The sequence below is a fragment of the Ovis canadensis genome, chromosome 23 (genome assembly GCF_042477335.2).
Source record: "Ovis canadensis isolate MfBH-ARS-UI-01 breed Bighorn chromosome 23, ARS-UI_OviCan_v2, whole genome shotgun sequence".
Lineage (NCBI taxonomy): Eukaryota > Metazoa > Chordata > Mammalia > Artiodactyla > Bovidae > Ovis > Ovis canadensis.
This window is the reverse complement of record NC_091267.1, coordinates 55,972,118-55,999,095: the sequence shown is the minus strand read 5'-3', so window position 1 is coordinate 55,999,095 and position 26,978 is coordinate 55,972,118. Positions and strand designations below refer to the sequence as shown.

At 43.6% G+C, this 26,978-nt stretch overlaps 1 protein-coding gene across 4 annotated transcripts in view; it reads left to right on the top strand.

The window, feature by feature from the left end:
* PIEZO2 (piezo type mechanosensitive ion channel component 2) overlaps nt 1–26,978 on the top strand; it is a 256,765-nt gene that overhangs the window by 200,297 nt on the left and 29,490 nt on the right. For all 4 annotated transcript variants that reach the window (XR_011252350.1, XM_069568658.1, XM_069568659.1 and 1 more), the window contains exons 20-34: nt 132–308; nt 578–703; nt 1,971–2,171; nt 2,712–2,916; nt 3,007–3,108; nt 3,515–3,680; nt 5,243–5,486; nt 7,837–7,933; nt 8,888–9,047; nt 9,698–9,787; nt 11,692–11,813; nt 12,802–12,873; nt 17,025–17,131; nt 21,822–21,936; nt 25,724–25,783. Coding sequence is in view for 3 of the 4 variants with exons in the window: in XM_069568658.1 (XP_069424759.1) it covers nt 132–308; nt 578–703; nt 1,971–2,171; nt 2,712–2,916; nt 3,007–3,108; nt 3,515–3,680; nt 5,243–5,486; nt 7,837–7,933; nt 8,888–9,047; nt 9,698–9,787; nt 11,692–11,813; nt 12,802–12,873; nt 17,025–17,131; nt 21,822–21,936; nt 25,724–25,783 (2,044 nt within the window). In the remaining variant the exon portion in view is untranslated. The remainder of the gene's footprint in view (nt 1–131; nt 309–577; nt 704–1,970; nt 2,172–2,711; nt 2,917–3,006; nt 3,109–3,514; nt 3,681–5,242; nt 5,487–7,836; nt 7,934–8,887; nt 9,048–9,697; nt 9,788–11,691; nt 11,814–12,801; nt 12,874–17,024; nt 17,132–21,821; nt 21,937–25,723; nt 25,784–26,978) is intronic.

Sequence of the window (26,978 nt, the reverse complement as noted above, 5' to 3'; positions counted from 1 at the left end):
ATGAGGAGCCCAGCCAGCCTTTGCTCAGCTCAGAGGAACTGAATCAGTCAAGTTGCCTAAAAACATCTAGGTTTTTAGATATTGTGCCATGTGATATATTTTTGTCCCCATTTCCAATTTTGTGTTCTCAGGTGTCTCTGTTCAACTACGTGTTTCTGATTTCCTGGGCTTTTGCTCTGCCGTATGCTAAGCTCCGCCGTCTGGCCTCCAGTGTCTGCACCGTCTGGACATGTGTGATCATTGTCTGTAAGATGCTGTACCAGCTGCAGACCATCAAGCCTGAGAACTTCTCTGTGAACTGTTCGTTGGTGAGCCTTGGAGACTGAGGGTCTCCTTGCCTGGCCTTCGGGGAAGGGAGGCACACCTTGGGGGACCCAAGTCCCCCAGCCCTCGCCGTCAGGCCTTCATTGGCTCAGTGAGTCGGAGGTGTCCTTGCCCCATCTCTCCTGATGCTGATTCCCCCTGAAGTGGGTCCTCCCTCCCCATCCCTATGTCCCTTTGCTCAAACTCGAGGGAGACTAGTCTGAACTCTCCTGACTGCGGGGCCATCTGTTAGTCCTTTCTCTTTTCTTTTCAGCCAAATGAAAACCAGACGAACATCCCCCTGCACCAGCTGAACAAGTCTCTGCTCTACAGCGCACCCATTGACCCCACAGAATGGGTGGGCCTCAGGAAGTCGTCTCCTCTACTTGTCTACCTAAGGGTAAGGCTTCCTCATCCTTAGCGCTGCCTCTGCCAAGTTCACGTCTGCAGCCCCTTCCCTGGAGACCACTCACCTCACCTTTGAGAACAGCCTCATCCTCTTACGTGGGGTTTGCAGTCACCTCCAAAACATACGACTGAGTATTGAATGTTACAAAACCACTCAAAGGCAGATTGATAATATTATCAGACACTGAAAGATATCCAAAATACATTGTAATGTTGAAAAAAAAAAAGCAAACTTCAAAACAGGATACATAGAATGATGTCTTGTAGGCACAAAGAAAAAATATTGAGTAAATTACAACAAATGGTGGTAATTATTTCTGAGAAGTGTAGCATGACAAGAAATGTTTGCTGTCCAAATTCTACAGATTTTAATCAATGGCATCTATTATGCTTAGAAGTAGCCACATATAAAGAGTGTGTCTTTGAAAAATGAATTCTGATTGCAAATAGTTGTAACAAACATAAGGAAAGCAATATAGTTCAGGTTATTCACACGTTACTGTGATGGATAGTTTGAACATTTTATTTTGATGGATTATGCTGATGATGTAATTAAAGCCTTTGTACTCAACTCCTGGAATCTGAAAGTGTACTAAGCATCTCCTTTTTCTTGGTGTAGCTTCCTGGTATTTTCTCATGTGAACAATATTGTTTGTAACATACAAATGATGTCTACCATTAAGAGCTGTTACAAGGATAAAACCAACTCATATTTGAAAGGGGTGATTAGAATAGTGGCTGGCACATAAATGTTACCTATTTTATATTATTATTTTGTAGTATGATTAGCATATTTTTTACTCTACTGCTCTCTCTAGCCAGCTTTCAGAGATATTGTGTTCAAAAACTTGCTAAGTTGAGCCCCAGTCTGCAGCTCACTCTGTTTCCTGGGGTCCCTGCAGGATGCTGTATAAGGGTTTCTCACATTTAGTTGCAAAGAAGGCTGGACGACCCTTCTGAGTGGACCCAGCTGTCTGGTTCGGTGGTACTTTTTCTGGATCTGGCATAACCATCGCCAGTCATTGGTGTAGATGTTCTAAATCCTGTTATCATGAAAATTAACCTGATTTGCAAACTGGAGATGACTCCACCCTTGTTACCACAAAACAGGGAAAATGAGCATTAAAGACAAGACTGTTTCATGGATGTGGGATCTGATCACACACTGTCCCTTTAGACACCCATGGTGAAATGAGATGGCTTTTTGAGGAGACTGTAAATGACCAGGTGGCATCATGTGTATTTTCCTTGTTTTCTAGAACAACCTGCTGATGCTGGCCATCCTGGCCTTCGAGGTCACCATCTACCGCCATCAGGAGTACTACCGTGGTCGGAACAACCTCTCAACCCCCGTGTCTAAAACCATCTTCCACAACATCACAAGACTCCAGCTGGATGATGGACTTGTTAACTGTGCCAAGTATTTCATCAATTACTTCTTCTACAAGTTTGGTCTGGAGGTGAGTTTCCTTGCTGACCTATTCTCTTTTCTCTGAAAATTCCAGCAGCTGCTTTCAGCCAGGTGGCCACTAGGGCTCTGTGGCACATCTCATGCCCTGATTTCCATCTCCTTGGGATCCGAGGGGGTGGGGCAAGCTTCCATGGCAGGGTTCCCTGGCCTGGTGGAGAGTTTCCAGGACTCGGTGCCTGTCCCCTGCTCTGCAGCCGTGGACATGGCTTCTCAGAACGCCCAGTCTTACAGATGCCTGGGTGTCTGTTTAGTGCCTTCTGAATGTATGACCTCAGCCAGAGCACACTGTTTTGACCTGAATAGTGTGGGAGGCCTGCCTTCAGTACTTGGAAGAGTGATTCTTATTGATGGCCACCTGGTCAGCCTTCTCTCTTCATGATGAAAACACACTGCAGAGGCAGAGCAGGTGAAGAACTCATCCAGGGTCTGGGCCCAGGAACTCGGGTCTCCACCGCCCCTGGGGGCTGCCCGCCAATGCCACTCGCCTTCCCTGTAAAGCCAACTTTCTGCCTCTTTCATCCTCACGCAGACCTGTTTCCTCATGTCAGTTAATGTGATTGGCCAGCGCATGGACTTCTACGCCATGATTCACGCCTGCTGGCTGATTGCCGTCCTGTACCGGCGCAGGAGGAAGGCCATCGCCGAGATCTGGCCCAAGTACTGCTGCTTCCTGGCTTGCATCATCACCTTCCAGTATTTCATCTGCATCGGCATCCCCCCTGCCCCCTGTCGAGGTGAGTCCCCCCAACCACTGGCACCGGGAGGCAGGAGCTCAACAGCATGAGGGACTCCCTGACCGGCTCCTCCCACCTCACACCCCGCAGACTACCCTTGGAGGTTCAAGGGCGCCAGCTTCAATGACAACATCGTCAAGTGGCTGTACTTCCCTGACTTCATCGTTCGACCCAACCCTGTGTTCCTCGTGTGTAAGTGGGGACCTGGGGTCCCGCCTGCTCATCTTTCCCATGGTGGTGCACTCCTGCAACCCCCCCAACACACCCCTGCACATACAGTCCAGACAGGCTGGCTTCCACACATCACCATCACCAGCCACTAGCGGCTCCTGCCGGCTCTGTTTTGTCTACAGAGTTAATACCATGTTAGCATTCCAAACACTTTTTTCACTTTAGTAATTTTATCTTCTGCCACACACCCCCACTATCCAGCCACACACACCTGTATGCACCTACCTTCTAGGAGAGAGGCTGCGGGGGGCGGGCCTGGTCCTAGGGAAAGCGGTTGCTTCTTGCTGCCACCTCAGACATAGACCTACAAACTGGAAAGGGTAGCTGGAAGGACGAGGCCAGACCACAGATGCTTCTGTTCCGCCAGATGATTTCATGCTACTCCTGTGTGCCTCGCTGCAACGGCAGATCTTTGAGGATGAGAATAAGGCTGCTGTACGGATCGTGGCGGGCGACAACGTGGAGATCTGCATGAACCTGGATGCGGCCTCATTCAGCCAGCACAATCCCGTGCCCGACTTCATCCACTGCAGGTAACGTGGCTGCCCACGGGCAGCCCCTGGGAAGGTGCGACCCCCAAGCCCATGCCTCCAGCTCCCCTACCTTTCCTGGGCGCTGACCTGCTGATTACACCATGAAGCCAAGAATCCCGGGGCCAGACGGCTGGAGGCCAAACCTCCTTGTTATCCTCCGTCCTCCATGGTCATGCTCAGGGCAGTTCGGGGGAACAGATGCCCCTGAACCCCAGGACAGCCAGGGCCTCAAGAGCTCCCAGGAGCCCTGGATGTCCTCCCGGTGTTTCCATGTTGTTCCCACAGGCTTGGTTTTATGATTTCTGAACCCAAAGCAGGTCAGGCTGAAGAGTGAAGGCCGGGGCTCCCTCAGGAGGATTCACAGCTGCAGGCAGGGAAGGGAAATGGATGGAAGGCACATGATGCACAAACACGTGTGCACGAGCACACACACACTCACACTCAAACATGCCAGCAACCTAGTTCCGCCAACTTCAAGTCACACACATTGGGAGGACTGTGGGCGTTCAGATCCCACAGCAGGACTGAATCACTGACGCTACCTGTGTGACCGTGGAATGCTGAGAAACACCCACATCTTATGCACTCTCCAGTGTGTGTGACATCAAGGATGAGTGAAACATAGTTTAGAGAAAAATCATGGAACTCTTCAGAAGTGTTGAGTATTTTAGTCTAAGAAGAGTATAGCCCAAAAGTCCACATCTGTGACAGTGTTCTTCTCAGATCAGTTCAGTTGCTCAGTCACGTTCGACTCTTTGAAGCCCTAGTGGACTGCAGCACACCAGGGTTCCCTGTGCATCACCAACTCCATCACCCTGTCCATCACCTGCATTCTTCTGGGGACCACTTACTCCCTAACCACACTGAAAACAATGTTGCATGTATTTTATCAGAGATGACTTAAGAACTCCCACAGAATAACAACTCAGTTATCAAGTATCTGATGTACAATTGGTGCTTCTGTGCTTCTCCCCAAACTTGGGAAGAAAAACAACCAAGCAAAGCCTCCATAGCCTAGAGACTCTGAGCAAATGAATCCAGATGGGTCACGGCTCGTAGGCACGATGTCTGTCAGCCGATACCCAGCTGGGGAAGCTCCCGGAGCTCCACCGCTGGGGGATGATGGGGCCTGAGCATCTGTCTGTCTGCAGAGTGAGGAGTGGTCCCACAGAAGGGACCTTGGCTCAGCCCAGGAAGGTGCAGGGAGAATGCTGACAGAGCCTGTGAGCTCCATGTCGATGTGTAAAAAAGTGAAAGTGGTAGTCACTCAGTCGTGTCTGACTCTTCAGGTACTAGGCAGAGAACATTGCTGCTTGTGGGAAGTTTGACCCCAGTCTGATGTTAGTAAAAGTGCACGTGGCGTTTTCACAAAGTACTGTTCTGTCCATCACTAACTGGATGAGGATTGCACATGGACCAGCTGGTGATCAGAGTGCCCTGTCTAGCCTGTGCCTCCAGGCCAAGTCAGGAGGAGGATGTGTGAACACGTTCCCTTCCTCGACTAGACTCTCCCGACTTGGTCTGCGCTGCAGTCTGTGTTGTCTCTTGGTTTTGCTGTCCAGGTCGTACCTGGACATGTCCAAGGTGGTCATCTTCAGCTACCTCTTCTGGTTCGTGCTCACTATCATCTTCATCACCGGGACGACTCGCATCAGCATCTTTTGCATGGGCTACCTGGTGGCCTGCTTCTACTTCCTGCTCTTCGGGGGCGACTTGCTGCTGAAACCCATCAAGAGCATCCTGCGCTACTGGGACTGGCTGATCGCTTACAATGTCTTCGTGATCACGATGAAAAACATACTGTCGGTAAGTGGTTCGTGCCATGTAACACATTTGCGGTCCCAGCGCAGAGCAAACAACCCATTCAGTGGTTACTGAAAGCCCTCAGCCCCTCGTGCTGCTCTCTTAAAAGCCCCGAATAGGATGCTGGCAAACTCAGAATTGGAGTGACTGTTTATTACTCTTTGTTTTGCTGTTTTAAGCAGAATCCTTTTTGCTCACGTCCACCCTCTCAAGGACAAGAGGATATGTATTTGTAGAAAAAAAAAACCTCTAAAATGTATTTTTTCAATTAAAATCGATCCCTTCTGAGGAATGATTGGATATCACTCCAGGACAGGCTACACGTGGCCCTTTATGAGTTGAAACAGTCATGTGATGTCTTCACAAATTATATCCTGTTGGCTGGAACCGACTCTCTTACTGGGAAAACTCTGTGCAAGTATAAATATTGATAGAATAGTCAAGATTTTCCTTGACACCATGTAGGGTACAGATGGGAGGGACAGGCCCCCAAAGGTGCAGGTGTTTTATGGTGCCCTGATGCGCGGGTGGACACGAGCTTCATGGCTGTGCTAAGCACTGGTATCTTGACTTAAAAACAGCTAAGATAGTTCAGGGTTGAGACCAACACCTCCTGTCCATAGAACGAGGCTGATTCTCTGTTCAATTTCCACCTTGCAGGCCACGGTGTGGCTCTTCCCTGGTAGATAAACTGCCCATGCATCATCCCAGAGTCATGTGAAATCTTTTAGGCCACAAAGATACCTTTCAAGCTATTTATTGTGTCAAGAAATTAAACAGTGACCTTTCAGGATCTGAAGGAGTTAATCCACCTCCAGCTCTGATTAAAACTCAATCCCAGGGCCTGCCCCTCATGGCTGTAACTGACAGAGTGTTAGAAGAACAGTGGTGGAATGGGATGGGAGGCGAGAAGTAGTTTCTAGAAGGAGGGTATATACATTTACCTATGGCTGATTCATGTTGATATACGACAGAAACCAACACGATATTGTAAAGCAATTATCCTCCAATTTAAAAATTAATTAAAATAAAAATAAAAGAGTAGTGATGTAGGCAGAATGGCTGCCTACCTCTCCCCTTCCTAACACTTAAAGATGAACTCGCCAGGCAATTCTACTGGAAAGCATTTGACTTTGGGTCTGGGGAGGCATGTGCATTGCTGTGTTTAGAGGTCTGGTGAAGCCAAGTCTATGTAACCATGAGTGTGTATTTGAAGAATTTATTTTTTCTCCAGTCCATGAGAATGGTAAGTTTCTAATTGGTAGTAAAAGTGATTTTTATTCCTCAGTTGGACTCCAGCAGTGCGTGTTTGCCTGTGGGGTGGTGTTGAGAGTTGTCGGGCAGGGGTGAGGCAGGTCAGGAGGTCACTCTTTCTCCTGAAGTCAGTCTGATGGGCAGAGACTGGCACCTGGGAGCTGATCCCTCCCGACAGCTGTTCCTGGAGAGGGTTGTGACTGTGGAATCCACTCGTTCATTCATTTATTCTGCAAACCCGGGTTTCAGACCTGGTCTTCACTTTGCTGTTTTGCTGTTTAGTTGCCCAGTCATGTCCATCTCTTTGAGACCCCGTGGATAGCAGCACATCAGGCTTCTCTGTCCTTCACCATCTCCCAGAGTTTGCTCAAACTCATGTCCACTAAGTCAGTGATGCCATCCAACCATCTCATCATCTGCTGTCCCCTTCTTCTCCCGCCTTCAGTCTTTCCCAGCAGCAGGGTCTTTTCCAATGAATCGGCTGTTCACATCAGGTGGTCAAAGTATTGGAGCTTCAGCTTCAGCATCTGTACTTCCAATGAATATTCAGGGTTGATTTCCTTCAGGATGGACTGGTTTGATCTCCTTATTGTCCAAGAGACTCTCAAGAGTCTTCTTCAGCACCACAGTTCAAAAGCATCAATACTTCAGGACTCAGCCTTCTTTATGGTCCAGCTCTCACATCCGTACATGACTACTGGAAAAATCATAACTTTGACTATATGGACCTTTGTCAGCAAAGTGATGTCTCTGTTTTTTAATATGCTGTCTAGGTTTGTCTCTGCCCAAATCTGAGTCCTGTGCTCACCCATTGGCTATCACAGAGTCAGGCTTGTTCCTATGATGCTCTAAGTATCCTGTTTGAAAAGAGAAGCACTTCCCAGTGCAGAGAGCACAATGCTGAGGCTTCTCCACCTTGCTGCTCAGGTTTAACTCCTAGAAGTGAAGCATGAAGTGCTTTATTGAGTGGCACTGGATTTTAGGAGCCATAAGAGCACTGAGCCACAGGGAAGTCCTGTACATGTTGGGATTGCAAGACATCAACCTTATTTTCTGGGTACAGAGTCTCAGGATACTCATTTCCCATTTGTTTTTTCAGATAGGAGCGTGTGGCTATATTGAAAAATTGGTTCAAAATAGTTGTTGGTTGATCCAAGCATTCAGCCTGGCCTGTACAGTCAAGGGCTACAAAATGCGTGAGTATGAAAAGCAGATTTGGGAACGGAGGGACACAGAAGGGAGGGCAGAGGTAGAGTTTTAATTTAAATATCTGGGCCAAAGCCCCTGAAGGAAGATGAAGGGACATCCAACTCAGTGTCTTCAAGGAGCTGTGGGCTGATGCTGCCAGGCTATCTGTGGTCAGAACACCCCACCCTCAAGATAATCTTTGATCTTCGACAAATGTCCCGTCCTCCTCCCCAAGCAGGTCTTTAGCAACTCCCTGCACTTCCTGTATTTATGATAGGAAGGGTCACAGATGCCCACGCACATCTGTGGCTGCTGTAGTGGGCATCTTGGTCATCAGAGGAGCTCTACCTGCAGACCCCACACCGTGAAGCTCAGAGAGACCCCACCGGGTGGAGAGCTGGGAGGAGTAACAGGGTGTCTGCAGTTAGACTCCCTCCCTGCTGGAGGTGGGACTCCCATTCCCACCCTGTGCCTCTTGCGTCAGAACCCTGGACAGCACCACTGTCCTCTATTCTCCATGGCGCTTGGAACCTGGCGCTTCCCCATCCTCACCCTGTCCCGCCCTGCCTTCTGGTAGGAGGATGAAGAAGGTGCTAGAGCTTGTTCTGATTTGGGGTCAGACATGGTCTTGGCACCTCTCTTTCCAGTAGACTGTGGCTGCTCTGCTAGCTTCCCTGGGAAGGGCCCATTCCCAGAACATGTCTTGTTTGTGCCAAGATTCCCTCTGGCATTGGGACATACAGATGCAATTTCTCCCTGACTTTTCCTCCTGAGCCCTAGAGTATCCAGAGCTCACTTGTGGTCAGCCTTATGAACTGGACTGCGAAAAAATCCACTCACAGGGACTCAGTGCCTCGGAAGTTTGCTCGTATGTCTGTGTGATCGTATCACGGAGCTTATAAAATAACAATGAAAATGGGTATTCATTTTAATTTTTTTCTTTTTCTTTTCCCCTCCCCCAGCTGATGATGACTCCTCCTGTAAACTGCCCAGTGGGGAGGCAGGAATCATTTGGGACAGCATATGCTTTGCCTTCCTGCTGCTGCAGAGAAGAGTGTTCATGAGTTACTATTTCCTGCATGTGGTGGCAGATATAAAAGCCTCACAGATCCTGGCATCCAGGTGGGTCAGGCCGTGGAATCAAGGGATTTCTCCTAAGAAACCTACCAGGAAGTGACATTGTACCTGACCAGCTGTCTGAGCTTGCTTGTAGAACCCACAAGAAATTAAGACATGTTCCTTCCAGGAGAAGTGATCCAAGGCTTTAAGATCTAGAACAGAAGAGCAAAGAGGAAGACTCTGGAGGGAGTTACACCTTACCAGGACTGGGATACCCTCAAAGTTCAAAGACAGACTGGACATTGAGTCCCTCAGTCCAGACCTCAGTCCTGGAGTAGTTCCTTAGGACCTCCTGAGTCAGAACAGAAGCAGAGACCATGTTGGTCCAGAGTCTAGTGCATCTTCCCCAATCTCTGCCACCTCCACTTTAAGGAGACACTCCTGAAAATAGAGAAAAACATACTCATCTGTTACCTTCCAGAGTGTAGCTGGAGGAGCCCCTTTCCCCAGGGGAGGCTGGAGGCTGTGTGAGTCTGTCCATGGGGATGGGGCTTCTAGATGGGACTTGGGGCCCCCAGCCCCAGCCCAGAGACTCCAGGCAGCAGCGCCCCGCTCCCCCTGCAAATGTTTTCTCTCCCTTAGTAACCATTGCCAGGGAAAGTGACCAGTACTGATAAAAATGCTCATTCATTCTGCTTCTGGCTTTCCTTTAGAGGGGCTGAGCTTTTCCAGGCCACCATTGTGAAGGCTGTGAAGGCCAGAATCGAGGAGGAGAAAAAGTCCATGGACCAGCTAAAGAGGCAGTAAGGATGCTTCCCTTTCATTTGGGGTTCTCCTGATCCTGTCCCACCAGCTCCTGGCTCCCAGGGAGCCCCAAGCCCTGAGGAAGCCATTTGTGGTGACCTTCACACCTGCCCAGGTGTTTGCTCCGTTGTCCGAAGGAGGATGCAGGGGAGTGGGAGCAAGGGGAGGAGCTGCCATGGGCAAGACCAGTGTCAGTCCTAGTTTAGATGCTTCTTCCAGAGCCCCCAGCATGTTTCTGCACTCTCTGAATTCTAGTTTCCTGTTTTAAATTAGGGCTCAGTCCTGCCTGATCCTGGTAAATATTAAACAAGCTAGTGAATGAGACTGGGTCGTTCCCAGTGACTCTAACTCGGAGAGAAGTCCATCGTGTCTGTGGGTGAAGCGAATGAAATGGGGTTCTTACTTCAGAAGGATCTTTAGAGATTATATAGCCCAGTCTGGGGAGAAGCTGCTGACGCACATAGATGACTTAAAACCCACACTAACTGGAGCTGGCACTAAAAATAGACCCACATTTCCATGTCCGGCTCACGGCCTCCTGTCCCACCATGCCATCCTGGAGAACTCAAGTAATGGACTAACTCCACCCAGTAGATTTGAGAAGTCTTTTTTGTTTTAAATTAGCCCACTGAAAATAATTATTTTCTTGGAGTGAAATCTCTAGCAGTAAGTGGAACTTCTGTGGAAGGCTAGTGCCTCACATGTTTGGGGCCAGGTTTAAGAGCTGATGGCCATAGAATTGAAAACCTAGCCACTTTCTCCAGGAAAATGGAGAGACTCTGTCAGCCCACCAGGAAAGTTCCCTGTGTTTCTAAGACTAGTTCATTCCATCCTGACCTCACCTCCCAGCTTCTTTCCCTGTGCAAAATATATTTGTCAGTATGAATCACACTACCCCATGGCGTGGTTATTTTCATAATCAAAGATATGAGTTATATAAAATATATATAATGAAAGTACAGTATGGTATAGCTACTGCTATTGTTGTTTCTAGCTATCTAAATCAGCTCTAGAGAAATAGCAAATTTGAACCCATATGTCATATGTGTTCCTAATTTCCCATAAGTGAGACCTCTTAGTATAATTTACATCACTGGATTTTTCCATGTCCTTAAATGAGAAGTCAGAATAAAAAAAAGAATGAAAGCAATGATCATTTCTAAAGACAAACAAATAAGGAAAATATTATTTAAGATGCCCAAAGCAGAAATGTCACTTAAATTAGTTTTAAAACTTGGGCCATACATTTAGAATTTTAAGAAACCAAAAAATGAAATGCTTTAGGACTTCGTTGGCGGTCCAGCACACTTCCCCTGCAGGGGCAGGTCAGAGTTTTGATTCCTGATCTGGGAATTAAGATCCCACATGCTGCACAGCGTGGCCAAAAAAATTTTTTTTAATTAAAAAAAATAAAAGAAATGCTGTCATTCAAGAGGACATATGGGGGAGGTGAAGCTCAACACTGCAGTTTCTGAATAGACTTCCTGAATAAACAGACAAAGAGCTACAACACAACGTTTCCCCAGATCCAGTAAGAGATTAGATGAGATACACAGAAGAGTCATGGGGTCTGATAGAACACTCGAGAATGTTTGAGTAGCACCTTGCTATTTACAAAACAGTTCTTACATTTATACATCTTTTCACTTGATCGTCACAACTATATGAGGTAGGCAGTATTTTTTTTTTTAAAGAAAAATGCAAAACCTGGGAGAATAAAAGAAACAAAGAGACACTTGTTGCTAAGAAGCAACCATCCACAAGTCCCAGCTGTTGCCAGTCCATCCACAATTTTGGCTGTGTGCATAGAAGTGTAAAGGTAGCTGGGTGTGGGCTGTGTGCATAAGTGTGTGGGTAGCTGTGGGTGTGTTCTCGGCATTGCCGCTGCTATTTTGTTGTTCAGGATGGACCGCATCAAGGCCAGGCAACAGAAATACAAAAAGGGTAAGGAGAGGATGCTGAGCTTGACCCAGGAGTCGGGGGAAGGCCAAGATCTCCAAAAACTTTCTGAAGAGGATGACGAGAGTATGTTGAAATATTTCCTTCTTCACTCAGTACCTTGATGTTGAGTAAAAACATGATCTAGGGTAGGGCTGTGAAATAAAATTGCTATTCATTCTAGTTTTATGTTCCAATTGTGGGTGGAATGTGTTTGTTTCGGAAAGTACATATTTAATAAATCCATGACTTTATGAATAGCACCATATTTAGCAAGATGGCTTTAATATAAACTAGCTTCCATTTCACGGACATGTGCTCCTGAAAAAAATAGGATGAGTTGGCTTCATTTGTTCCTTTAGGGAAGATATGTGGTCTACTGTTGTCTTTGATTTCTATAAGTTTTATACAAAAATTAAATACATAGGCCCCTGAATAACAGTAGTTAAAACATTCAATTATGATCTGTTCCAATGAAATTTGAGATGAAATACATATTTATTATATCTAAGTATAGATTTGTTATATCCAGTTAAGTTTAAAAGTTCTTAAAGACACTTGCATGCTTTTCTATTTGAAAGGAATGAAGAAATAATACATGGTATTCTTCCAGTGCGTAGTATCTATTTATCAACAGTAAATTGATATTTTCCAACCATGCATTAAAATGATCACAAGAGACATTTCTGGTTATTGGAATGTACGTATTTTAGCAAATTATTTGCCACTAAATTTTTCTGTAATATCTGGGTGGTGCTTCTTTTTGTTAATTCTATGGAAAATTCAATGTGGGATGCATTTTTGACAGATAATCCTTTTCTTATACTTTTTATATGCCTTCAGTCACTAAAAAGAAAGTGAAAATGTGGCATTCTGTTAATCAAATACTGAATATTTACCTTGTAGAATTGACTGCTGAACCACATAAATGTTCAGTCAGTAGAATTTCTTTTCCTGACCTTGGGTGTACTTTTGCAATATGTCTAGATTTTGACAATTGAGTTGTTAAAGCGTGGTTTTCAAAGTTTGTTTTCTCACTTCCTGAGAATTAATATTTGGACATATTTTATTTTAGGAGAAGCAGACAAACAGAAAACCAAGGGCAAAAAAAAGCAGTGGTGGCGGCCTTGGGTTGATCATGCTTCCAGTAGGTTTTTCTCGATCCTCTTCCGATTTCATCGATTCTAACCCTTATATCCTTGACCAGAATTCAGGCGTCCCCGTGACCTGTGTGTTCCATGCATGGTTTGATGCTTGTGACTTGATAGGAGGGGCAGAGGGGAGAAACACTGTGATCTCTGTGGGTCTCTGAGCCTGACAGATGGACTCTTCTAGAGCAGTCAGCCAACTCCCATGTGGCTCACGTGTTCCTGAGCACCACCCACAGGCTCAGAGAGGGAAGAGGGGTTGATGGCTTTGTTATCAGATTCTGAGGTCCAGAGCTCTGCTGAGGTGTGTTTGTTCCATGACTGAAAACCCTTATTGAAAATGCATTTCAGCTCCTCCTGGAACTCTGAATTTAAAGAAAATTACTGTATTTGGAATGTCCGTGACCCTCTTTGAAAAGCACTAGCACTAGGTGTGAATGTGAACAACCTACCCCACCCCGCCCCCTGCCCCCCTCACCTCCACGGCTCTGCCATTCCAAGAGCATTGATTCCATTTTTGTAAGGGTATTTGGCAATTTATTAAGCACAAAGATGGGGATACCTTAAGACAGTTACTTTCTCACCCTGCCTCCTCAGTTTCAAAAAAGCTCTAAAACTACCCTCCAAATCCAATGCCTGGTGTGTGGGTGGTCTCAGAGTCACCAGAGCTCAGACAGGACCCTTCAGAGCAAAGTCAGATGATGGTTTTGGAAAAGCAGAGCTCGATAGCCACACAGAGTTGGTATGCTTCACCCCTATCACAGAAAAAAAAGAAAAAGAGTGAGTAATTGCGAAATGCAGCGGCTATGCCTGCTCCCCTTAGCAGGGGATGTAGCACTTACTCTAGGCAATGGCATTCTAACGGAATGATCCATTTCAGTCTGGCCCGCTTTGAATTTGTTAGAATACTGAATAATTATTCATTATCTTGCAGATTACTCATGATGTCTTCAGACTTTTATGTCTTGTATTGTGTCTTGATTACCGCAGTTTATGTAATCAGACAAGTAATATCTCAAGGTCCGTAACGTTAACAGGATGGTGTTCAGAATCAGTAGGAAATCAGTCAGAATCCTTTCTCTCACCTAATTCTTACCATCATTTAGATCTGGTTTTGGCCTTTCACCCAAGAAATAATTTCCTAAAATCAGCAAGCCAATTTCAGGAAGCGATATTCAAATTTTGCTGCATATACCTGAATGTAATAACATGTAATCCCAAATACTAAATTTAGCGTTATGGCATGAAAAAAATCCATGAGTTCTAAAGAGTTTCATTTCATCTGCTGCTCAACTCAAAAGACAAAGATTCAAGCTGGAATTCTGTGTGACCCACTGTCTGCTGGCGTGTCAGTCATGCCAACAGTCTCCTGTGCAGACATTGTGTGCCAGTTTCTATCAAGTCACAAGTACACTGTGCCAATCTTTCTGTTTTTAAAGGGCCCTTTGCCAGTTTAGAGAGACCTATCCATTTCAAAATGGTGTCATACTGATGTTTTGTCCTTTAACTGGGGGTATATGCCCGCTGTGGTTATCATGAGACTTTCCTTTGCTCGTGTAAACATTGCATTTTGGAAGGAATTGGATATGGTCTTCAATCACCACCTTATGAGTTGGTTATCCTTGAAAGAACTTCCTCTGAATGTTGTTGACTTTAGAGTTTCTGAGTCATTTCACCCTCATTATATCAAGTTCTTAAAGACTGGGATTACACTACCTGTGCCTCGTTATAAAACTTCCAGTGCAATGATGCCAGGGTATGTGTCATTCATAGTTTGGAATCAGATACTTCTTTTTACAAGCTGGGGAGGAAAGGAAAGGAATTGATGTGTGGCTTATTTTATAGACAATGACGAGTTCCAAAACCTATCTTTAGATTTGGAAGCACTTTTTTGAAAGCCCGTTTTCCAATCTCTTGAGTCATTGGGCTTTTAAATATTTCTTAGAGGTGCCAAGTTAAGAATAAGTGTCTTTGGAATACCCTTTGCAAACTTATTGATGATACAATAATGTTGCTGTGTTATTCACATTGTTGGTGAGCATCTGCACTTTTAACATGTTCTGTAGGTGACATCCTCCCAGTTCCATGTCTATATGCACACAGACCATCGCATCATTGCTGTTCAATGATACCTTCCATGCTGGTGAGATGCACTTGTTTCCACATCAGTTCTGTACAGCAGAATCAGTGACAAGCCTCACTTTGTTGTCAAATAACTGAAATACAAGACCAAGTCCCTGGTGTTACAGGTGGTGGGATTTTAAAAGCCAGCTGTCAGCATGAGTGTCCATGGTACATACATGGACCCAGGCTGGAGGCAGGACCCCTATCAGAACTCACTAACATAAATATAAGAGCTTCTCTACTTATTGTTAGCAGATAGAACTTCAGGAAATATTATCTATTTCTAAGTTTTATTTCAGTGACAATTTATAAAGGAATAGGAGATTTTTAAAACATTTTCTTCCCTTTTTAATGTGTTAATGGCACATGTCACATACAAATTGGCAGCATCTTTCAAACAATGAAAATCAATGTATGACTGCTCACGATGAAAACTGACTTCAGTGGCCCCGAAAACAAAAGTTCTTGAAGGTATGATTGAATACAGTTGAAGCTATTGTTGATTTTAGAGCCAATAATGAGGGTAAAATGTTCAGTCCTGGAAATCTCGGTGTTTACCAAATGACCACGTGACGTCAAGTCCGTGTGACTTTCCAGCAAATCTCTGAGCTTATCTGAAGCATTACTTTCATGGTCTCCATCTCGGTCCAACGTAATGCTGTGACTTTGGTTCGTTCTTGCTTATTCTTACCTTATGTTGAATTGCATTTATTTCCTCAGGCCTGGGCCCAGTTCTCTGGGCTTGGTTCCTTCTTCAAAATAAACATAACAAATTACAGTGCTTCTGTTCAAGGATATAAGGCCCAATTCATTCATTCTGCATCTTCATGGATGAAGGTTTCAGATATGTCTGAAAACATGGGCAAAATGACTCACTATCATGTTTAGTGATAACTAATTTTCAACAAGCCAAGGTTTCCTGTGACCTTACAGTGGATAAGTCCAGAAGATACCTAAAGACATCACATGATGTCATCCAAAAGACACCTCAGCATTTAAAAATTCTAATATAACTTGAAAATACACATATGTTTTCCTGCAGTGACAGTACAGTTTTTGTAGCATCAGAGATGCACATGCTGGGTCTCTTTTCTCTGATAAAATAGTCATCAAACTGATAAAGATTCCATTCTCAAACTTCTTGAGCTCTCTGAATATTTCAGCTCTCTAGACTGCCTCCGTGCTTAAGACACAATATGTCTTTGCAAGGAAAATGCCAGGCAAGGACCATCCATACGGTTTGTGCTTTGTGTCTGTGGTCAGTACAGTTCTCCTCAAATTTCAGTAAGCAACTGGGGGGCTCCTTGTTGACCAGAAGCCTAACAGTGCTAAACTGTATGGATCTTGTCCACCTGGCTCCTTCTGTCCTAGCCTACGAGTAGAAAGAGCCAGAGTATGGTGGTGGTGTTTCTGTGATTGTGCTTTCTTTTTTTTTTTTTTTATGTTATTTGCCCATTTCCTCCTCATGATAATGTGTGATATAAAGAAAAACTCTTTTGCAAATGTCTTGCGGCCTGTGTTTTGGCCTGTGTCTGCACAGCATAAAGTGAAGCAGAAGGTGGTGACACGTGACTCCTGGTCCCTAATCATCCCGATTAGCTTTGCCATGGCAATTTGTACCCATTCAGGCAACGCTGAAGCTTCCGCTTCACTTTGACCTTCTCTGAGGTCCCAAAGTGCTGAACTGTGACATGACGATAGTTTTCAGTCTTCTGGGCCATCTTGGTAACAGAACTGGTTGCTGCAGGCTTGATCTGGTGCATCCATGTACAATTTCCTGTGAAGAAGGAAGAAAATGCCAGATGAACCCAGCAGCGGCCAGGTCCCCTCCATGGCCTGGACGAGGCCTGGTGCTCCGCAGACCATGTAGCTCAGCCCAGAGTGAGGTCTCCTCATCTCCTGTTTCCTCCTCCCCACCGATGCCTATGAGGGACAATTTATGTGTCTTTGGGGGGCATTTCATAAATACACCCCAAACTGTCTCATATTTCTTCCAAGAAATAAGTACATATTTTGTTTTACTTAGTGGTCAGGAGTGGAGATTACTATTTGTTTGAAACGGATAGTGAAGAGGAGGAAGAGGAAGAATTAAAAAAGGAAGACGAAGAGCCCCCCCGGAGGTCAGCCTTCCAGGTAACTATGGGGATAAGGACATCACAGCCTTGGTTGGTTGAAGAGGTTTTCTTTCTGACAGACCTTGACCACAGGCCTCAACTTCCTGTGCCGTGTTCATGCGTGGTGGCTCCCAGAGGTTCTAGTTCACATCTGAAGTTGCGTGGTTCTCACTGACCTGTCCTGCCGCTTGCTGTCAGCATTGCAATTGTTACTGCCAGAATTCCTGCAAGGACACTGGTCCAGCCAGCTGTTCATTTGCATAAAGAAAATTTCTGGTGCTCTAAACAAAATTAAGGCTGCCCTGGGTGTACTTCATTTCAAGCTTTGGATCACTTGAGTGGACTTCCAGTTCCATAGGTGAAATAGCTGACCGTGAAAATAAAATCCTTGCTTTGTTTTGAAAACAGTCATTTTGAATTTTGAAAATCAGTTCCCTTGGTACTTCTAAAGATTTTAGACTGTATTAAAATCATAAAAACCTCCAGCCTAGTTTTGACCTTCTCAGCTTAACTGCCTCTCTTTTTCAGAACTGCCATATCGTTCTTGGTGACATGGGTCACCAGCCTGGTAGCATGTATCCAGCTATTGTATCATCAGTGTTTGTTAAAGATGTGGGCTCGTCAGTAAAGTTACATATGGGATGAAAACTCGGTAGATTTCCATTACAAGGGAGCAGACATAGGGCTGTTCTTTCCCCATTGTTAGACTATAAGGCACACAGATGGACATCCGGCCAGTCTCATGATGTGTCCATGAGGCCAGTGTCGGCTTGCTGGCCAGGTCTTCCCAAGCTGGCAGCTTACCTCCACCCTGTCTTCCTAGTGAAAGTGAAGCACTGAGTTGTTTGCGGGGACACTTTGCTCTGATGATGCTCTGTCACTTGCCCCATTGCTGCCCGCGTGTGTTTCTTGATGACAGCGTGTGCATGTATGCAGCTGGCTTGCTCAACACTAATGACTTGTTTATTTTTATTCCAACGAGTTTCCTTCTAATTCTCACTCATCAGGCAGCAGAGGAGAGAGCGGGTCGTCTTCACCATTTTTACAGATTACATGAATGATAAATCATTTTCTTTATTCCTAACCTACAAGCAGGGCATGTTTTATTACACATTCAGCGATGAGCACGTTTTAACCCAGTCGGTATAATTGTAGAGCCAAACTCATACTGATGTCTTAGATTAAGTGATCGGTTTTTGGTTTTTTTTTTCTACTAATTACTCTTGCTTTGTCCTTCTTTGTAGAGAGCTATTGGGAAGTTTGCATCAGCCATTTTAGCCTTGCCAAAGTCTATCATTAAACTTCCCAAAACTATTCTTCAGTATTTAATCAGAGCTGCAAAGGTATTTGACATTTTACTGATGTGTGGTGTGTGGCCCTCCGCTCCGTGGACTTTTAGATGGGCAGACCCCCGCTACCCCACATCTGCATTTTCCCTGTTCTATACATCTTACAATGAAGGAATGAGAAGAATTTAAAATATTGGGCAAACTTTTCCAAAAATCGTTCTAAGAAGCCAAATTCCTTATTGTGGTGATTCTTGTTTTTCAGTCAGCATCAGAGCTGATTAAAAAATAGAAGGAGAAAATGCAGATACAAATCTTCTTGTAGTTCTGCCTAAGTCACGTCTCATGTTAAAAGGGTCACGTCTGGTTGCATGCGTCAGGTATGATGTGTCAAAACATGACCATTTTCTCAGAAAGCTGGTAAAATTACAGACAGGAAAAAATGACTCGTTTTGCTCCGTCTCCTTTCGGGCTCCCAGTTAAGCCTGCATCTTCCTAAATTGGACTCTTCTGGCATCATCTGCCTGAGTTCAGTGTCTCTCTTCACTGGCCTGAGCTGCTGTGGACGGTCCACCAGCCTCCACAGTCCGCATCGTCAGAGACTCTGCCGAATGAACTGCTACAGTGATTTGTTAATTCACCCAACACACAACAGAAAGTACCTGGCTACCTCTGCTGTGGTCATTTCATAACTGCAAACCATAAATAGTGACTCACTACTCTTGTGCTTTATAGAAAGCCGCTTCTTCTGCCTTAAACTGGCGCATACACTTACACTAGCAAAATGCTCCACAAGGGTATGGCTAGCAAGGGAGACCAAGGCTTCTCACCTTTTACCTGGGGGGGTCTTGTTTAAACGCAGGTTATTTAAATTATATCAGGTCCAGAGGGACCTGCAATTCTAGATTTTTCTCAAGCTCTCAGGTGAACCTAAAAGCTGCTCTCCCTCGCATAGCACAGTCTTCCCCTTTTAAAATGCCAGGGTTCTGAGTTCTAGTTTAATATTCTCTGTTGCTACTTCCTTGGGTTTCTTTTCTTTTCCCCTTTTATGACTGCCTTATGTATCTTTCCATTCACATTTAAGAATTTATATGAAAGATTACAATGTGATTATCCCCCATCTTAGTTTAAAAAATTATCTTCTTAGCAACAACATAAAGTTCCGGATCACAACTGGATTAAAAAACATTTTAGAAAACTTAACCAACTTCGGTTACAGATCTCCACTTCAATAAAGTCCTCTCCTGTTTCAAAAAGTAAATGCTTTTTGTGTAAGAAGTTTTCAGTAAAAGGAATCCCAAAAAGGAATCCCATTTCCCTAACATTTAAGATAAAATCACTGAGGGTGGACTCTGAGATGAAGTTGGGTACAGGCTAGTGGCAGCAGCAGATGGAGAAGTCGATGTCATTTATACACATTTTCGTGTGTTTTTCTACCCAAGATTAGTTCTTCATGTGTCTGTTCTCCAGAAATACCCGTGACACACTGGGTGGTAGGTACCACTGAGACTTCAGAATTGAGACATTTCAGAAAGAAGCTTAATTCAGTGTCTTAACTCACTAAGAATCGGGATGCTTCCTCTTCCTCCTTCATCATCAACTTTTCCCAGAAATAGGTGGTCTGATCCTCGGTCCAGTGTTCCTGGAGTTGTAAAATATTTGTACTTCCAAACATGGACATGAAGGTCATTTTCCTACAAATGAGGACTTGTCCTAAGATCCTCCCCTTCCCCTCCTTTCTTCAAACACTCATCTCAGCGAGGAAACACCAGCAGGATCAATCACTAAAGGACCACGTGTAGAACCAGGAACACCGTTTTAATGAGGCATCATCTGTGTGGCCAGAGCCCTTTCTACAAAATACCCTCAATTCTGTCCTGAACCCTCCCTTGCTCTCTCTTCCCCTCCCCTCATCTCCCAGGAGTTTCATTTTCCTTCAGAGCAAAAGAGTGTGCGCCTAGTATACTCACAAATCTTGAATCACTTTCTTATTTTCCACTTTGGCATTTTTGCATTATCCAAAAACAATATTGTAATACCACTATTTTAAGGAAATGTTACAGTATGTATTTCTTAAGCCTGAAAATTTCTTTCATTTAGCAGTTCAGATTCTTTTAAAGAATCAATATTTTGCTGAAGCAAGTTTGCCTATTAATGACCTAAACCTCAGAGATATTGTTAATAGAATCTCCAGTTAACATGCTCAATAAACATCAACCATAAATTCCTTTCTCTGGTGCTTCTTCTTCAAATTGCAATTCCCTTTTCCTTTTCAAAATATGTTTCTGGCATAAACTAGGATAACTTTTTTGACTCCTGGGTTTATTATTCAGAAACTATACAGATCTTGTATGTGTGTGAATTGCCCATAAGATTCAGATTTCTACCTGTGAGGAAATGCTCTGACCTAGTAACCCACAACCTTTACATTTCCATGGATGGAAAAGTTGAACTCCTCTTTACTTCTACGATGCCAGTGGTTTATTTACACTGTGTTTTTCAAGGATTTCAGAAATCTGAAAGTAATATAGAATAAAAGGAAAGTGTTGGGGTATACAAGTGCCCCTCCTCCTTTGTCTTCATGATAGAAACCCAGCTTCCCTGAGACCAGCTGTGTTCGTGGGTGCATGTTGAGCATGCTGCCCGGCTTCATGGTTGTGGATGGCTGACTTTGCATTTCAGGGTTTTCTTTCTGTTCCTTCTGCATGACTTGGGACACTGTTGGTGGGCGGGACATTCAAAATTGCTCTGTTGTGGTTATTTGTTGTCATTTATTAATGCTGCTATTTTCAGCTCTTGAACGAAAATGACAGAAGGCAACCTAAAGCTCCCCTGTTCTCCTTCCATCCCATTCTGGAATAACCTCTTAACCTTCACAGCACGTTATCTTTCCTCTCCAAATACTGATCAGTCTACAAAGCTCTTTCTCAAGTTGTTGTAATAGTTGTTACTCACAAGAGAGAATATCAAACACGCAAAAGTAATTTCCCAAAGTAAATGAACAAAAGGTGTTTTCGGTCTTGACTCAGACTTTATATGTGTCGGGAGAAAATGAATGACACTTAGCCAGGCTTCTAGCTTAGGTCTAGTATGTGTCACACAAGGAAATCAGGAGCTAAGTGTCAGAGATATAGTAGGATGGGGGGATGGGGGAGAAGTGGGTGTTCGTGGTTCCAGGGAATCTCATGATTGTCTGATACTGAACAAAATACATGCCTATAACATCTATTTTCGCATTTTACTTCATGGCCAGTGAGCACTGATCAGCTCAGTATATTGAGAGGTATGAGAAAGGGAGGTTTAATTCATGTTGAGAGAAAAATATATATATATTTCTGAAAGTCAGGAAGCTTGGTGTTGGTCCCTTTTTCTTTAATTCAATTTATTAAAAATTCAGAAAATAATGAAACTTTCTCCCTTCAGTTTGTTTATCAAGCCTGGATTACTGACCCTAAAACAGCACTCCGACAGAGGCGCAAAGAGAAAAAAAGATCTGCAAGAGAAGAACAGAAAAGAAGGAGAAAAGAATCTGGGGAGGGTGAGTGATGAAGAGGGCTGCAGCTGACAGGCATCGGACAGAGGATAAGCTTGGGAGGAATGAAATTTTTAATGTCTAAAAAGCACAAAGACTTTTACTTGCCCTTAATTTCTCAGGTCTTAGAATAAATTAAAACATGAATTTGTGCTGAGATGCATTTTATAAAATGGAAAGAGAGACAGAAGCAAAATAACCCTAAAGAAAGTAGAAGCAAAATAATAATTTTTAGGTGGCAATTAAGTCGTCGAAAAGACATAGAAGACCACCTGACCATTAAGTGAAAATCTGTTCTTGGAAAATAAGAAAGATGAACCTTTAGAAATTTGATCAAGAAAAAAAAGGGGAAGCACCCTTAGAGAGCAGTCAAGGACCCAAAATGGAACATATCTACCAGTGCTGTAGTCAACACTATCAATTCATTCAAAAACATACGATAGAAACATGTTTCTAAGGGGAGGAAATGACAACAAACACACCAAAACAAAGTTAAAAAGCAAGTGGGAGCTCAGGAAAAATGTGTTCATTATATATCAGACTAAAGATCAGTGTTCTGGCTATATTAAGAACTTCTGAGAGTCAGCAAAAGAAAAATTCAGCCCAGTGAATGAATGGGTATGAAAAGTAATTCAAGATCAGAAAATAGAAACAGCCAAAAGAAGCTCAGTTTCACTAATTATCTCAGTATGAGAAACGTAAACTAAATATTTTGACATTCTGCCTTTTTAATCGATTGGATTAGCAAGAATGTAAACATAGCTCTGTTTGGAACTAGAGGAGGCGTCTGTGTCTGTGGTATTGTAAACAGCACCTCCACTTTGGAGAGCAGAGGTCGATCTGAAAATTTAAGTGTGTGTCTCCTACTGGGGATCCATCCCACCTCCAGGTGTGTGGCTTCACATGAGTCAATATTTGCACATAAGCACAAGCACAACGTGGGCTTCCCTGGCAGCTCAGCTGGTAAAGAATCCATTTGGAATGTGGGACACCTGGGTTTGATCCCTGGGTTGGGAAGAGCCCCTGGAGAAGGGAATGGCTACCCACTCCAGTATTCTTGCCTGGAGAATTCCATGGACAGAGGACCCTAGTGGGCTACAGTCCGTGGGGTCACAACGAGTTGAACACAACTGAGCAACTTTCACTTTTTTCACATTCACAAGCACATGTGTCTAAGAATATTCATCAACCATTATTATCACTAACGAAACTTTGGAAATATCCTAAATGTCCACGTAAAGCAGAACCAAGTAAATTATGTGACCAGTATATTACAGCATACTATTTAGTAAGTTAAAAAGCAAAATGAATTACTTTGAACCGACATGGAGAACAGTTCCTGACATACTGTCAAGTGAAAAGCATGCTGGCATGCACATTATGAAACCACTTACGAAATGAAGGAAACCAAAGTGCCTCCAGACAATGTTTTGTGTTTTTAATGGATGCATGTAATCGTGTATAAATGCACAAGGAAAGGACTGGGAAGAAAACTTAGCCAGTTAATTGCTGTGGTGACTTCTGGCAGAAGAGGTGGGGAGGCTGAGAGTAAAGGGTAGGATTAAAGAAACCTTCAGGCTTGTTATATTTTAATTCTTTACAAAGGAAATGTGTATATTGATTCTTTGTGAAATTAAAAATGTATTCAAACAAGAAAAGAAAAGGAAAACATAACTTCTAATGGAGCTCTAATTGCAAAGCTGTTCTCTTTTTTGACCATTCTGCTCCCTGCTACCTCCTGTGGCTTTCATTTTATTTTACTTGATTGGTTTAAAAAGGCAAAATTTAGACACTGAGGATGTAGCAAGTCAAGCAGTAAGGAAGTGGATGCAGTATAGGCCTGAAAAACTACCCTAAGGCACCAAATCTTTGCAGGGGTTTTGTTTTCTTCAACCCCTTTCCTGGGTATACATACCTGTGGGCAGGTACTGTTTCCTTTGATTCAAAAATGAGTCCATGCTGCATAGATTCTCCTGTACGTTCATTAGCAATATATCATGAACACTTCTCCAATTAAGTATTTATAAAACTATATCATCCTTTTTTAATAGCTGCAAAATATTCTGTAATATGGATATGCATAATTTATCCAACTCCTCCATCACTAATAGATATAAGGTTTTCTTCCAAATTTTTGCCACAATAAATAACACTATCAAGGATTTCCTCACAAAAAATTCATATGTAGTCATGTGTGTGTGTGTATATGTGTGTGTGTGTGTGTGTGTGTTTAAATGCATGGCAAAAGCAGGAACACACACTTTCCCCAAGATAGATGATCAGATGTGGAATTTCTGGGTTAAAGTGTGTGCTTTTATTTTTTTACTTTAATAAATATTTTCCCAAGAGACTTTAGAAATTTAAACTCCTCTGTATGAGGTGTAGGAATGTCTATTTCCCTGGAGCCTTGTCCTATGGGCTGTTACTACTCTTTTTATCATGTGTCTTTCTCAAGGATGACAAACGGCTTTTATTTTCATTTGCATTTTCCCAACTAATAAGGTTGAATATTTTTTATTTAGTATTTTCTTGGTTTTGGTGGGGGGTGGGGGGGTGGGGGGGTGGGGGATGGCTTCCTTGGTGGCTCAGTTGGTAAAGAATCTGCCTGCAGTGCAGGAGACCTGAGTTCGATCCCTGGGTCAGGAAGATCCCCTGGAGAAGGAAATGGCAACCCACTCCAGTATTATTGCCTGGAGAATTCCATGGACAAATGGAACTAATAAGGTTGAACATTCTATTTCATATTTTCTTGGTAAGTATTAAAATGAAAAAATTTTGAATACAAAAGTAAATAAATTTTACTTTCAAATCCAAGATTTAAACATTTTTATCACATTTCATATTCTATTGGATTGTCTTTATTAAACTAGGAGATATTTATGTTAGGAATATTATCCTTTTTTATGTGTTACAAGTATCTTTTTTTCCAGCCCAGTGCTTATCTTTTAGTTCACAGTGTATGTTTTCTAAGCAAGGTTTGATTTTTTTCTGATGTCAAGTAGGTCTCTCAAATAGGTTTCTTTTTGGAATTTCTGTATTTTCATCTTGCTTAAGAAAGTCTTCCCCCCAGATGTTATGCATATGTTTTCTTGTATTTCCTCTTAATTTTATTTACCTTTTGAATTTTTATTATTCTTTGAAGTAGAGATCTATTATGCGAAGCCTGTTTTGATAAATGAATCTTTCTTTTTCTATTAATTTAAATACTCCTTTTGACAGTGTTAATCTCCCATTTAGTCTTAGGTATGTTTCTGGGTTCTGTATTTTGATCCTCAAGGTGTTCAAAATTGTATATAACAGCAGTCAGCACACTTTTTCTATAAAGGGCTGGATAGTAAATATGATAAGCTTTCACTGTAAATTCCTGCTGCAACTCACCCTGCCTTCTTGGAGCAGATTTGGATGGTATGTCCCCAAGTGGGCATGACTATGTTCCACCAAAATTTGAATTTTATATAATTTTCATATGCATAAAATATTCTTCTTCTTCAGACTTTTTTTCAACTATTGAAAATATAAAAACCACTCTCAACTCACAGGCCATTAAACAGGAAGCAGGAAAGATTTGACCAAACAATTTTGTTTACCATCCCCAAATCCATAATACTCATTCTGAGGTCAAGTGAGGAGAATCTGAAAGCTCAGAACTCTGACAACTCTTCTCTGGGAGCTCTTCAAATAGGCAGAAAGTCCCAGATTTCATTATAAAATTCCTCTCAGTCCAGAAGTGTAGCATCAGTGTTAATTTACCCTGAAAGGATGTTAACTCATGTTTCTTGGACACTCTTGGCAGGTCCTGTGGAGTGGGAAGACCGGGAAGATGAGCCAGTCAAAAAGAAGTCTGATGGACCAGGTAACAAAGTAAAGACGCCCATCAGCAGGGAAGGTGAGGGCGGGGAGTGGGAGTGGGACTATGTTTCTTGCCCAGATGGTGCGTGAGGAAGGCTGCCTGGAAACAGTGAATTAAATCCTGTTTCTGGACTGTGACTCAGTCATCAGCATCCCTTGAAATCTCATCTCTAGTGAAATTGCAAAGGGACTCTGAAAATCAGACCTACCTTTGCATTGTGGGATGAGATGTCGGGTTAGAGTCCGTGTGTAAAGTCCTTTACCCAAATGTCTATGAAAGGACGTTGGGAACAAATTATAAATGTCCCAGGGAAACCATCAGCATAGAGGCACAAAAAAATATTGGCATTTAGAAGGCATGGAAAAGGAGTGAAGTGAGAGGTAGTTTCAGTCCCTGGGTGGGGAAGATCCCCTGGAGGAGGAAATGGCAACCCACTCCAGTATTCTTGCCTGGACAATCCCATGGACAGAGGAGCCTGCAGGCTACAGTCCACAAGGCTGTACAGAGTCATACACAACTGAAGTGACTGAGCACGCATGAGAGTTAAGTACACTTGGAAATGAGCAGCCTCCAGGGCTTGGGCTGACTCCTCCTTTTAGGGAAGAAACCTGAATCCCAGCGTATCTGCTCAGGACTCCACACTGTCAGGGACAGAGCTCACATCTTCTCACCGATGCCATGTGGGCTTCACAGAGCCTGAGACTGGGGGAAAGATTTCTCCATCAGGAAAAAAAAAAAGAGAAACAAAAGCCTCTGAACGCAGTGAACCCACATGCCTCTCTGGCCCCACAGCCACATGGCTTCCTCTTCTTCAGGGCTGGCAGTCCTGGGTGCACCACTTACCCACAAGCAAGGTGTTCAGGCTCTTTTGTGCTGGAGACAAATACATCCATGGATGCCATCTGTTGACACAAAATGAGACTTCCCAAAGGCTCTCCAAGCCCTCGGAGGCACGGTCCTCGAAGCGGGCCTCCATGTCCAAACAATTGGCTTTCTGTCTGTGGGGCAACACCCTGTTATTCCTGCAAACCTTTTCCTGGTAACAGTGCCCCTGCTTTGAGTAGCCTGTCTCCTTCGCCATAAGCTTTACACACATTAGCTTGTTCAACTCCCTCAAAGCCCTCTTCCCCACTTAACAGAGAAAAAAACCAAGGCAGAGAAAAACTAGCCAAGTTTCCCAAATCTACACGACCACTCA